We start from the raw sequence: 14,942 nt of genomic DNA, 5'->3' as shown, positions 1-14,942 counted from the left end.
TACAATAGTAATAAAGTCATTAAGCAATACTAATATTATTGAAGCCAAACCCTAACCCTAAATCTAACTCTAAACCTAACGCTGTCCCTAGCCCCGACTGTAACCCTAATCCAATCTCTACCTCTTGCCCCAACTCTAACCCTAACCAAACCCAGACAAAAACCTTAACCGAAACCTTGTGATTTACTGCCACAATTCCAAATACAAATATTGTCATTTACAGCATCTATGGGCAGAAAATAAAAAAAAATGGTCAAAACACGTTTTCATTTTTAAAGAACTTAACTTAAAGAGTTTGGAAATCAATATTTGGTGGAATAATCCTAATTTTTAATCAGCTTTTATGCGTCTTGGCATGCTCTTCCATCAGTCTTTGGCTCCGCTGTTGGGTAACTTTATGCCACTCCTGGTGCAAGAATTCAAACATCTCTGCTTTGTTTGATGGCTTGTGACCTTTTTCTTTCATTGTAATTCAACAAACACTGGAATGCAATGGCTGTCATACATGTAAAGATGCTGAACACTGGGGGTGGTCTCTTAGATTTTTCCAGAGATATTAACCCTTTCCCCAACCATAACTATAACCAAAGCTCAGTTCCAAATCCCCGCCCAAACCCAAACCAAGGGCTTGTGGTCACAGTTGGTACTGCACCAAAGTGGGGTCCAATTGACTTCAAACTGCCTCAGAGGTCCTCCACACCTCCTGGAGGAAGATATTTGACAGTGACAATTTTACTACCCCGCCCGACCCATTAATTTTTAGTGGCGCTAAAACTGACTATAACTCTGACGAATGGAGGGGTTGTATATCAAAACTTGAATCCCACCCCTGCCCCAAACCTAACCCGAATCTAAACCGTAGCCTTGACCTTATCCTTAACCTTATCCTTAACCCTAACCCTAACCTTCTCACTAAACTGGCGATGATATGATGCCATAGTGACTGAAAATAGAAATTCCTGTATCTGCAGCTTTACTCACCAAAATCTAATCGATTCTTCAATGGCCCATTTAGTTAATATTTTGTAAACTGTCTTGGTTTTTTTATGTTTCCACATGTTGTGTGTGTGTTATATTGTGTATGAAAGGCATCAAGACTTTATCACGGTACCGTAGTGTTAATATTGTTAACAAAAAAATAAAAACGAAGCTGTTTATGTGTATCCAGCTTCTCAATGGCCCTCGCTTGCTTTGTGTAAATCCATTCCTTTCCTTTTTTTAGAGGTGTCTCATCATTCTCTTCCTTTCTTCTCTCTCACTTTCTTCCGATATACATTATTTTTTTAACGCAGCTGAGGCATAAAATGGTGTATGCACAAAGGCGAGTAGGATGTCTGAATAGGTCAAATGGAATACATTCACAATGCTAACCAAAAGAGGATATCAGAACTGTTATAGGTGCTAACTACTCACATTTCCATTTGCCTCTCTCATGACTCTCCTGTACCTTTCCACTTTGTGTTTTTTTTTTTTTGTTGCATTCGGCTATCATTAAGGCATCATAATGACAGCCGTGGCAGATCTGGACCGCGAAACGCAGGATCGTTATGAGTTGGTCGTCATGGCAACAGACATGGCAGGACAAATGGGCGGTCTCTCCGGCTCCACCACGGTGACCATAGTGATCACGGACGTTAATGACAACCCGCCACGCTTCCCACAGAGTGAGTGTTCAAACATGGTAGCCTGCTGGGGATTATAAAGAAAAACGTGGAAGGAGGGGGTGGAAGTCAGGTGAAAAAAAGGAGTTAGACACAATGTTGTGAGGAGAGAAACAAGAAAACTTCACTGTACATTTTATCAATGATAGCAAACACTGTTGAATAATACAAATACAGTTCAATTTAGAGTTAGGGTTCGGGTTAGTGTTAGGGCTAGGGTCAGGTAGGGTTAGCGCTAGAGTCAAGATCCAATTAAATCTAACCTCAAACCATTTTTTTACAAAAGTAAAAAAACAAAAATCATCTGTGTGTATAGTGCAGCATTAAACCAGCCTACATGATACAAGAGTTAGTGTGCTAACATTAAAAGACAAACACTACTTGTAACATAATAATAAGTCACTTTTACTTTTGACTTACCGCTAATTCTTTTCTTATGGCTGGAGGGACAGCAGCTGTCCGACTCGTTGCACTCAATATGCCTCAAATGTCTTTTTTCTTATTTCTGTATTCATAACTTTTTACATTTGGCTAAATCGTGTTGCCAGCTCGGAGGGATAAACCTTGCAGGGTAATGATTTCACCGCTCTGATAGACTCAGAAGTGTTACACCTTCAGGATAAAAAAGAGAGAGACAGTAGAGTGTAAGTAAGGACTTTTTCCTTCTCTGTTCATAATAAACTCTGGTGGATTTTATGAATTTTGTGACATTTACAACTATTAAACCCTGACACATTACAGCAGGTAGTCCAGAATGGTAATGTAGTCTCTTGTGTTTTACGTAGTGAAACTGTTCGAAACACAGTTTTTTATTTTTTAACTAAACTCATGTTTTGTTATCTGCTGGTTAGAGATGTACCAGTTCATGGTATCAGAAGGGGCGGCGGTGGGGACGCCAGTGGGACGCGTCATCGCCACTGACGCAGACATGGGAGACAACACGGATATGAGCTACCTGATCCAGGAAGGAGGCGAGCTCTTCAAAGTCACAACCGACGCAATTACACAGGAAGCTGTTGTCTCCATCAAGAAGGTATGCGTACAATTCAAATCAATTGACAGTTAGCAGTTAAGTATCACTGAGACAATACCCACTTGTTTTACTTCAAGCCGCTGGACTTCGAGAGCAAACGCACCCACAATGTTGTAGTGGAGGCGATCAATAAGCATGTGGACCCTCGCTTCGTGGACCTGGGCTCCTTTCGAGACCAGACCATCGTTCGAGTCAGCGTGTCAGATGTGGATGAGCCGCCGCTCTTTCAGCCGGCGGAAGGCACCGTCATGGAAGTGCAGGAAGACGCCAAAGTGGGAGCACTGGTTGGTGTTGTCACCGCACGGGATCCGGATGTGAAGAATAAACCTGTCAGGTAAGAGAAGCATCCACAACTAAAGTATCTCACGAAAGCGAGTAAACCCCTCACATTTGATCCCTCGTTTATTGTGGTTAATTGGTTTCAGACTCAACCGTGATAAATGAATTCCCCACAAAGAGGGCTTCCTTATTTATAAAAGAATTATTGTTGTAGTTAGAGTGCAGAAAACCTGTTTACGATTTTCTAAATATGTTTTTTTAATATTAGAGATCTCTAGACATGCAATAACACCCTTATTATCACATTTACACTTGTATTGCCCAATATAGTAAACATAATAAAAGAAAGACATATAAGACATAAATAAGACATAAAATAGACTCACACATGAGCATTGGGAGAGTTCCTTCTTGTTGATCTTTTTTTACTTCCTGTTCTGTCCCGTACTCCCTGCGGTGGCTATCGTCTCACCAATGTAATATAATGACCCTTAAGGGTATATGATTGTGTTCATGTTATTGTGCTCGTGTGTGTTGCTGGAAATGTCTTCCGGTGCTAGAGGAGCTGAGTGGTGGGGTGGACAGGAAGTGACGTCGGGGGTTCAGAGTTTACTTTTAGCTTGGCATGGGTTAAGATAATTCCAACCCACAATAAAAACTTCCGGCAATCAAATATGGTGCTTGTGTGTCTCACCAAACATTACAGTATCTCATCTCATTACAGTAAAGCCCAGTTTATACTTGCACACATTTTGTCCCTGCAGTGGTATGCAATTATGCATGCCAATGACTTACCAATGAATAAATTGGTCATAAACAGCTGTGAAATATGTGTCAATTGTGTGGGGCTGTGTGCCAGTGAGCAAAGAAAATGTATCCATGAACTAGTCGTGAACGCACCGCGGACGCACCGCAACCTATGTGCAAACAATGTGGGAGAGAGCTTCCTCTCTGGAGTTCAACATTGTGTCAGTCCCTTGCAAATAGAAGAATTAATAAATCTAGGGGTGATGCCTGCTGTTGTGTGGGACAAAGCAATACCAAATAATGCCACGACTGCTTCACGGATGCAGGATGTGTTGGCGACAATGCATACCAATGCGGGAACAATGCGCATCCTGCCATACACTTGAAGTAAACAGTACATGACTTAGGTGTAAATAAGTGGTATGGGAGTGTGGCATTTCGTGCCAGTGCCAATTTTTGGTCACAAATTGCATGCCAAGTGGGTAAACAGTGCCCAAACAATGCATAAACACAAGTATAAACACCGCTTAACATTACCGACACCTACTGTCAAGTCTAGAATGCTACATATAATTGCAACGTCTTTGAATGCGTCTTCTGTCTTTTATTTGTATTTTTGTTCATTTTGCCATTTTTATGCTTGATTTAGAAAAAAAAAACATAACATTTGCAGAGATATGCATTTTTTTAATAGTAATAGGCTGTGTTCAACCACAAAACAGCGATGATTTATTAATTAATATAGTTTTGGAAAAACTGTGGTAGAGTGAAGCATGGAAAATTTGAAGTGCAACATGGGATTACTGTATATTTTGTCAAGGTACAATACTATACTATAGAAAGTAAACTTGGATATAGTAGTCAGTAGTGTTGGATATACAGTATGTAGTCAGTGCACAGGTTGTACAGCAGTATAGACTTTCTATCCTTTGAAAATGAGTCAACATGCAGCCATTATTGTCTAAATACAGTAGCTGGAAACACAAGTGAGTACGCCTCCAAGTTGTGTCCTTGTGTCCATATTTAGTGTATCATTATTATGTAGTACTTCCTTCATCCTTTTGGCCAGGGAATTCACCAGAGCTGCACAGGTTATTACTGGAATCCTCTTCCACTCCTCCATACTTGGCCACTACATCACCTTCACCTTCAGCTTCCTCAGCAAGGCACTTGCCATCTTGGGCTCCTTATCATGCTGGAAAACTGCCATGCTGTTCAGTTTCCCAAGGGAGGGGATCATACTCAGGTTCACAGTGTCACAGTACATGTTGAAATTCATCTTTCCCTCAACTCTGCAACTCCTCATTGCTGGCAGCACTCGTGTTGTTGTAGCGTTAGCGTCTGATATTTTACAACTACAACCAATTACATAGTATCCTTGGAGTTGTGACCTTTTTTTCTGACAGCAGGAGTTGCCAACCTGTCGAGCTTTGAGACTTTGCCGGTAGGTCCCGAAAATATTAGGAAAAATAAATGCATTATCACATCAGTGCCTTCCCCGCCTGGAAAGTGACCAACTGACCTGCCAGTAGGCACACATTTGGACCCCTGGACAAACCCGTACACCTCATCTCTCTCCAGGCACGCACCCCGCCAGCCCCAGACCTGAGCCCAGTCCCTAAAACCCAGAAGTGCCAGCGCACACCACACCGGCTCACTCCACAAGCGTCGTGTGACATGCACCTTCAAAAAAATAATCAAGCCGCGGATTGTTAAGTCTGACTGTTGTAACGCATCGACTCACACTAGCTGCAACAACACTCCCCGTCTGCTCGCAACCACCATCGCTCACCCGCAACGGGAAACCATCAACCCAAATAGAGCTGTGGTTTGCTCACGGAGCTGTCGCCACGCGCCGAACGAACCCCAACGAAGAGCCGCAAAAGCAGGGGTGCCCAAAGTACGGACCGGGGCCCATCCATGGCCTGTGGCTCATTTGTCATTGGCGGGAGGCACAATGCAGAAAAAAATGTAAACAGCCTCAGTGAAAATGGTAAAAGAGAAAAAGGCACAATGAGAAAAACGTGAAATGTTGACACCAACAACCAATAATAACACACAGGTTTGTCTTTAATACTGTATGTATGTAAAAAATATCACAGTGGGGGCCTTAGTTCATGGCCGAGACCAGGGGTCATGGGCTCAAAAGTTTGGTGGCTACTGTCTTTACAGTGTACAGTACATCCCCACACATTCGTGAGTCAGCATTCACGGCGCTGCAAATTTGCCAGATTTTTGGTCAAACAATATATATATTTTTTCTCCGATTTGTTTTTTTTTTCTGCAGAAAAAACCTCTCATTCACCCTAAGTTGGTAAGAATTTGTAAATATATGATAAAATACACCGCATACCGGTACCGCTGTTAGAAAGCCCTCAATTTTTTAATGTTTATGTCTTCATGCTTCATTCCTAATGTTTTTTCATGCTGAGATTTCACGTTGGTTGGCGGTCCTTGAACGCACCATAGTTGTGTGCTGTGACTGGCTGCAACATGACTCCGGCTTTGAGAAACGCCTCTCTAGCCTGCTGGCTTTTAGAGCCAGTCTGACGACCAGGCTAAAGGTTACACCGTGACGCCAATTCCATGTGTTCATCGATCATCTTGCACTTGTACATTTCACACTTTAAATGCATTGAATACGTGTGTGAGGCATATTTAGCGCTTGAACCTGGATTGTGTAACGAGTTAAAAATGGCAATTGAAGAGAGAAGGGCAGGGTTCTGGAGCAGGGGGCGAGCCGTGTGTCAAAAATATACATTTTTATGGCCGTATTGGTGGTGGATTGTAACCTCCAAAAAAAGCAGCGATCTACTGTATTGTAAAAAGAAGAGATCAGCATGGAACCTAAGAAGAGGAATGCCAGCTGTTAAATATGATGACAATATAGCAAAAACTACATCATGTTACTGTCTGTCTGTGGGGTTACCCGCTGTAAATAAATTTTTTATTGAAACCAAATTTATATCATGAAAAATGCACTTAAGAAGAGCCATAATTCACCGGCGGGGGAGCACATTCAGGTAGCCGATTTCATCTCAAAGATGGAATGTAAGCCTGAGCCAACCGCACAATAGATGACGCTTCATCGTCTGTCTCTTTTTTTTCCTTCCCGATCGCAGCAGACGATAAGAGACAATATCGCCAAGTAATCTCCTGTACTGAGGTCTGCGGTTTACGCGTCCTCGCAAGAGCAATTGCCGGGGAAAGTAGATAAGGGCTAAGACAGTGTCGCTGTCGGAGTGTAACACTGACACTCGCGGGGCCTGTGCAAATTACCTCCATTAAAAATGCATGAGGCACCCGTTTCCAGGTGTAATAAAGTACAACACACTGGCAGCGCTGTCGTTCACACGCTGCCCTGAGCTACCAGGCTGCGTGTGATACATGTTTGTGTGTGTGTGTGCATGAGGAAATGAATGGGTGATTAAGTGGATAGGAGGAGGGGAAGCTGGCCAGAAGCCACCTACTGGGCCAAGTTGGCAAGCTTGTGGCCTCTGGCGCTTCGCTTTTTAAGACTTGCATATTAATGCAGCCTGAGCGATGAGGTTTGAGATGCAGAAAACATTATTGCAAGCTTTCCTGCAAGTTGAAAGCTTTTTTTTTTTGCCACAAGGCAGGTAACTCAAACAGCTGGCACCTGTCAAAAGATGATCCCGGATACAGAACAAGTGTGTGTGTGTGTGTGTGTTTGTGTGTGTGTGTGTGTGTGTGTGTGTTGGGGGGTGGGGGATTGCTGTCAAATTTTAAGAACATAAATTCTTGTTTATAGAGTGGGGAAAAAAGAAGGCGTGTGTCGGTCAAGTTCATATTTCCGTGTTGCAGGCGGACTGGCTTTGAAAGAAAGGAGATTTCATGCAGATGAACAAGAGGGAGCTGTGGTTGCTTCAACTGCAATACACACATTCAAATATTCTCAGCATCAGAAAATCAGCTAAAATTACCATAACTGACTTCCGTTGCCCAATCCAGCATGTATTGTTCTAACCCCTGCCGTGACCCAGAGTCGAATAAGCAGTAGCGATATTATTGGTAGTATATTTGTAGTTATTTATTATCTTGACAAAACCACAAACAAGCTTTTCACTCTCTAAACATTTCATAACCAACATTAACAGTAGGTTCCTCGATTTTACAGGGTTTTTTTTAATGCATCCAAATGTATTTTATGTTTTGTTTTTGTTTTTCCTATTGTCTCCAAACTTGGTGGACATTACGGTAGGCTGACACCCACTTATTAGCAACATCTTTACGAGCAAAGATTTGTCTTTGCTCGTAAAGATGTTGTTCCTTTTGAATCCAAACTACACATTTTTCAGCCAACAGACATGAGAACACCACCACCGACCACCGACCAATTGGTGTTACCAATAGTGGTTTAAAAGAAAAAATTGAACAATTAAATGTCTATATTTGTCACAATTCAAAATTAAATCAAAGTTCAACTTTGTAAAAAAAACAAAAAATAAATAAAAAATTAAATCAGCCCAGATAAATGATTGGTGTTCACGGCGACCAACAATTTGTAGTCATTGTATAGTTATGATAGTTTAAGTATTCCATGATCGCTAACATTAGAAGCTAAACTTTGCCAAATCACTATCATTAGCTGACAACAAACATAACTAATGCACATGTGTTTGTGTGTTAAGTGGGGCCTGGTCTGCAACGCGTCGGCAGAGAGTGTATGTACACATTGAAGAGTTAGCGCCCCCCCAAGCAGTACCTATCCAAGGCAGACATCACCTTTAAAAGGATGTTGCCTGAGGTCATAGCACCCAGTAGTAAAAAAGGTCAACATGTATTTGCAACAAAGCAAATTCAGTCACATATCAAATTAAAGGTCTCAGGCAGGGAGGGCTTCCAGGTCTATACTTGTTTAGTCTCTAACACTATTGTTGTCATATGAAGATGTTATAACAACACAATATTCTGTAGAGCATAGTCCTGTTTATGTGTGTGTAAGTGTGTCGCACCTTTCAGCAGAATTTTTGTTGACTCACCACTCTTTCTTGGAGCACCCTAAACAAGACAAGATGTGTTTTTTTCTCGAGTGAACTATGAAAATTTAATGTCATTTTTCTTAGCCTGAATAGACAAAACTGCCTCGCTAGATAAAGATGTACACTCATTGTGGGACACTATTGCAGAAACTGGAAGTCTCCAATCTCCAGGAGAGCGGTCTACTAAAAAATAATAAAAGAAATTTCAGGATGAACCTAAAATGCGCAATAACCTTTACAGGTGAACTTAATTACTGTTCCTGTCACACAGTTTCTCCATCGATCGGAGCACAGACCAAGAGATGATCTTCCATATCGATCCAGATTCTGGTGCCATCACACTGGGCAAGATTTTGGACCGCGAGACAGCCGGCTGGCACAATATCACGGTGACGGCCGTGGAAGCAGGTACTGCACTTCCTTCAGGCTCATCGTGTGGTATTTGCATCCTATGAAATATGACTGGGAGGAGGAACGTGATTGCATTTATTACTGGCAACCTTTCCGAAAGTCTTAAATGTCATCTCGCCAAGTTAGTATAATTAGCACTACTGGGTAGGAAAATGTGTTGTTGTTTTTATTAGTTTGCATGTTTTTATTTTCATTTGGCTCTCATAAAAACTATGAGGTCTCCAATATCCCAAAAACAGTGATAGGCAGATTGATACAGATTACAGTAATGCACAACTCGACCAACACATTCTGATGATTCGATCACTTCTGCCTTGTTAGACAAATTGAAAAGTAAGGTGGTCCTAAAGGAATAAATTGTTTGACTGGTCCTTGGTGCTGGCAAGCAATGTTGGGCCACTTATCACTGAAGGTACTCTTGAGAGGTGGCATGAAAATCTGCAAGTAATTGATACACCTTTAAAAATGTATATTTTTCACACACGGCTCATTCATATCTCTGCAAACCCTCCTGCTAGGTTGACATTGAAATCGCCTTCAGATTCAGGTCAACATTTGCAATAAAAGTGACTGTTGGAATTATTACATTAGATTCACCTCCAGAACCCTCTCTCTTCAATTGCCATTGTTCACTAGCGGAAGCTAATAAGCAAATGTTAAAGGCACAATCGAAGATTTAGCCCTAACTATTCCTCACACACTTATTAAACCCACTTTAAATTAGCAAGTGTATGTGTACTCAACACTAATGAATGACAATGAGTACAGGTGTCACAAGATCTCGTGTCACGCGAGATTAATACGTGACAAGATTTTTCTTTCTAAAAAAAAATGTCTCGTGGGCACTAGGCCTGGGACGATAATAAATTAATTACATTAATTTAACACATTAAATGAAAATGGGAAATGAAAATATATTGCCATGTGCATGCGTGTCTGTTTTCCTTGTCTCTCAGGCAGGAAGAGACTTCACTCTTTGCATTGGTTTCAGCACTTCCATAGAACAACAGCATGAATGGAGTGAGCCCTTTTGTCTCGGTGGGTAGAGGCGGGGCGGTTAGCATACGCACAGAGTGCAGAATAGTGTAGTGTAGTAGAAATTTAATTAGTACATAGCAATATTTTGTCATATTTTTTTTTATTTTTTCATTACACTTTTCTTAAAAGTAATGTTAAAATCTCATCTCGTCCTCGTTCTTGTAGACCCAATCTCGTACATTGTCTTGTCTTGTGAACTGAGTATCTCGTGACACCCCTAATAATGAATGATGATCCAATAGAGGAATCAGAGCCAAGGGCTAGCACACAGCAACATGGTGCAGTCAAGGACCGCTGAACAAAGTGTGAAAAAACATTATCCGTAAAGCATAAATAAAAAAAATGTAAACCCACAATTTTCCAAAATTGTGGACTTTCTAACAGTAGTACATTTATGCTGTACATTTTACCTGTATTTCCACATATTGATAAATTACTCCACCATCCACTGTACACCAAATAAAGCATGCAGAAATGACACAATTTGTGCTCTCTCTCTCTGTTTATGTGACAACAGCACACTTGAAAAGTATTCTTTAGAAGCTTTTTGTGAAATCTAAATTGGTAAATATAGCAGAATATAAAAATAATCTACGTATTCAACCCAGCAGATGACCTTTTGGCTTGGAATATGTGAGTCACGAAATCTGTCCAAGCAAATCCTTACTTTATGCATATGTTCTTGACTGCACCGTCTGTGGTCCAATGACAAAAACCCGTGTGTGAAGACTAAGCCAGCCGCACCAAAGTATGTATTTTAAATGTTTGGTCGTAGGCCCGAAGTACAAGCGTGAGTGAGCATATCTTAGCTGCTACTGAGCTAGTCTTGCCACACAGGCAGAGATCTGTGTGCCACTTTAATTGGGAATTTTTTCTGATAATTAAGGTTGAATTTCGACTTGTGTGACTGCACTGTAGCTTCTATTGTGACTATTCTAATAGCAAAATTAGAGACTTTGTTTAAACATGTTGTTCTTTTATCTTGGTTGCCCATTTTATCACATTGTAATGTTAATTGAACATTTATAGCAGCCTCAACGCACGCCTGCATTCATTAGATAAAACATCTGACAGGGATGTTCATGAAAAACATCTGTACAGACCCGCTTGTCTTTTAGCATTCTTTAGAGCCACACAGACAAGAGACGGAACATTTCTTCTTATTTTCCCACTATTTCCGGTCTCTCAGCTCATTAAGACTGCAGACACCACAAGGTCAACTTGTCTGAGGACATTGTTAAAAACCCAGCGTTGTGTAGCACGACCTTTAATTATCCCCCATCCCGGTTCCTTTGGTGACCTTTGAACTATTGTATTGCCACTATTGGACAAGAACTGACAAGAGCTTTGTGACCAAGCTAGTCTGTCTGAGCCCTGGGATTAACCTGTGGACCACTAAAGTGCAAGATGCACACTAAATGTCAGGAAGACTGCAATGTGCTGATTCTCATCCAGTCTCATACAAATGCACACAGCCTCAGATGTATCCAATTAAAAACTGTCCTCACCTTACTTCTTCATTCCATTCAATACTTCTCCTAACATACCAGGCTAAGTTAGATTGACATATAATTTTCCACAACTGATAGCAAGTATGATATATTTTTTTAAGGCATAACAAGAAATAAATAAATACAAATACATGAGCCCGAGGATAGATAGATAGATAGATGGAGGTGTAGCTGTAAAGTATTTATCTCTGGCAGCGTTGAAGGGAAAAATACATTTTTTGTGCAGCGTAAATTGTCTGTCCACAGTTTGATTTTTCCCAAACAATATTCTGCACACACTTTAAATGAATCGAACAATACGATCTGATGCTGCTTCTGTGAGCGTGTGTCTCGGTCATAAAAATACAATAGAAAGGAGTAGATAATATGAAAGTGGGAGTCACAACAACATATTGAGAGCGACATGTGAGCACAGTCTATCTAGCAATTTAAAATACAAAATAATGAACTTTTATCACATTCAGAGAGACTATATATATGACTAGGTTGTTGCGGCAACTTCTCATATGTAGTTCTCGGTAATAATTGTACTTGAAGACACTGAATGTACTCATCACAATGAATACAGTGGATTCTTGCAGTCGCAAAAAAATATTTTTCTATTTTTTGTCTCTGAAAATAGGACTTTTTTTTCCGCAGAAAACACATCTCATCCACCATTCATGTGTTGGTAACAATGTATAATTATGTGATTATACAGGTAAAATGTACAGCACACATGCACCACTGTTAAAAAAGCACACCATTTTTACATGATTAAAACTTTATGCTTCGCTGATAATGTTTTTTCATTGAGCGATGAGAGTTCACACTTTGTTTCGTGACCCTTAAACACACCATAGTTGCGTGCTTGTGCATGGCTATAAAAGGTCAAGGTCAAGTTCATTTATAAAACACATTTAATGCTGCCCCAAAGTGCTGTACAGCTCAATAGAAAAATATAAATAAAATACTGTGAACAAAATAAAGCAGCCACAGTAAAAACATATAACTAAAGGAATAAAAGCAATAAGAAAAATAAGACATTTGATAAAATATAATATTTAAACAATACTAAAAAAAATGACTAGCTTGTCTTAAAAGCCAATGCATAAAGTTGCATCTTAAGTGCAGATTTAAAACACTCCACAGAGGGGGCCGAAGCACAATATTCGACAGTCAGTCCGTACTCTAAACTTGCAGTGAGGTGAAAAAAATTAATATATTATTGTAAGCAGGAAGCAGGAAGATTTCGAGGGGTATGAATGAGCCCTGTGTCAAAAATAGAGAATTTGATGGATGTATCAATTACTTGCAAATATTCGCCATTGCCTGTGGTCCTGGACATAACCTCTGTGAAAAGTGGAGCTCTACTGTATTTGTGCAATGTTTATTGTATAACAGAGGTGTTTAAATGTCGGTCCGGGGGCCAATTGTTGCTTGGAGCTATTTTTTTATTGGCCCGTGGAATACTGTAGCATACAATTAAGGGAGTCGAATTTAATTTAAGAGGAAAAGGCGTTGTAAACACTGGACTGGTCGTCAACCAATCGCAGGCCGTTCAATCCATTGTGTTTATAGAACGATTACATCCATTTCATAAAAGATAAAAAACATATGTTTGATTAAGCACATTACTGTAGAAGATAATTAGCAGCTGTCTGGAATATAATTTGTAAGTCAGGAGAGCTTCTGAAGTTAAGTTATTAGTTGCCACTAGCAATTAAAAAAAATAATACGTAAAAAAGACAAGGGTGTAGTGCGAAGGTTATTTATTTGTCGCAGGTGCGACTTTTTAAACATTTGTATTTTCTGTACAAGTGTAAAAAGAACTCAACCACTGTTATGATGTAAAAAATTAAGAAAACTCCCAGTATTACCGTTAATGTTGATAATGTTGGTGTTAGGTGCGCCCCACACAGCTCACCTTTTGGAATTGGTAGTTGTCGTTAACTAGGGGAAAAAATAAGTTGAAAAAAATGACACACATGACAACGCGCATGGTTGTCTCGTTTCTCCCTAGAGGGACTTTTTCCATGTCTCTGTCACTAAACTGCTTGATCATGTGGGGTTTCAGTTGGATTCCTTTCATATATGAGAAAAAACAAACACACTGAAGCAATCATCCAATGCTAGCCGAACTGAGCTCTCTAGTGAGGTGTGCTGATATCTGTAATGATAGTATGATGTCTGATGCGCAATCTTTTTAAATAAGTGTTGCATAAAATGCTGGCTTAAAATAATTAATTTTTGTGCGGTTTTTACTTGTACATTTTGGTCAAATCCTGAATCATATGACTCCAGGAGAGTACAAGCTAAATACGAGCTATGTTCTTGTTCAAGGATAACAACAATATACTTGTGTTTCGACAAAAACAACTACTTGGGAAAGCGTGGAGATATCAAGTGAGGAAAATAAAATTAAGTAAATAAATCGGTGAGAGTGCGACTGCTGCCACAAAGGTTACAAGCTACCGTCGTAAAGTGTCCCGACTGTCCCTGCCACAGATTTAATCATGAGGTCATTGCTGCGAGATTAAATGAACTAAATGGTTTTCTTTCTCTGCGATGCTCCTCAAAAGCCCAGAGAAGACTCAACCATGTTGTACGCTTCCACTCGTACAAGTTAGGACCACATAGAAGTACCACTGTGTTCTATTAGTGCAAGACAGTTAGCCCAATGTTTTGTTTAGCTGTTTCTCTTTGTCTATCGGATTCATCTGGGCTCTAAAAGTAGTGTGTGACATGTAATTCAATCAGGAGCGGTTTTCTGCATCCCCAGATGCTGTTCAATCTTGATAACGGCAAAACGATTTCTCCTAGTTCTTCTCTCAATATTGTCTTGGAAATAGGTGACGGTCATTACGCTATACATACAGGCAGCAAAGCATTTGTTTGAGCATTCGCAGAACAGAGTCAGTTAGCTCCTGTGCAAACACTAGTAATTGCTGGACATGGGAATGTTTATATTTGTGTACATTGAAGATTACATTTGCAGTCATTCTTTGGTTTGACTAGATTCGATTACATTTAGATGGTTTGTTCTGTTTGCTGGTGGAATATTTGTTTCTCGTGGATATAAAAAGCTACAAATAATAATAATAACAATAAAAGTCCCTGCACAAAAATACATCATCAAAGATATAATTCTACAGATTTTGGGAAATAAAATAATATAAGACTAAAAACAAAGTGTGGTTGTGTTTGGTTGGTTATGTCTTTGTTGTAAGAATGCTTCTTGGCAATATATCTTGTACTTTTGGAAAGCCTGTTTATTAGC

At 40.1% G+C, this 14,942-nt stretch overlaps 1 protein-coding gene across 3 annotated transcripts in view; it reads left to right on the top strand.

The window, feature by feature from the left end:
* The window catches only part of LOC129186726 (cadherin-22-like), a 220,871-nt gene that overhangs the window by 167,626 nt on the left and 38,303 nt on the right, over positions 1-14,942 (top strand). For all 3 annotated transcript variants that reach the window (XM_054785257.1, XM_054785259.1, XM_054785258.1), the window contains 4 exons: positions 1,497-1,664; positions 2,513-2,694; positions 2,772-3,028; positions 8,995-9,131. In XM_054785257.1, the coding sequence (XP_054641232.1) occupies positions 1,497-1,664; positions 2,513-2,694; positions 2,772-3,028; positions 8,995-9,131 (744 nt within the window). The remainder of the gene's footprint in view (positions 1-1,496; positions 1,665-2,512; positions 2,695-2,771; positions 3,029-8,994; positions 9,132-14,942) is intronic.

This window comes from Dunckerocampus dactyliophorus, chromosome 8, assembly GCF_027744805.1.
Source record: "Dunckerocampus dactyliophorus isolate RoL2022-P2 chromosome 8, RoL_Ddac_1.1, whole genome shotgun sequence".
Classification (NCBI taxonomy): domain Eukaryota; kingdom Metazoa; phylum Chordata; class Actinopteri; order Syngnathiformes; family Syngnathidae; genus Dunckerocampus; species Dunckerocampus dactyliophorus.
This window is presented reverse-complemented; position numbering and strand designations above follow the sequence as displayed.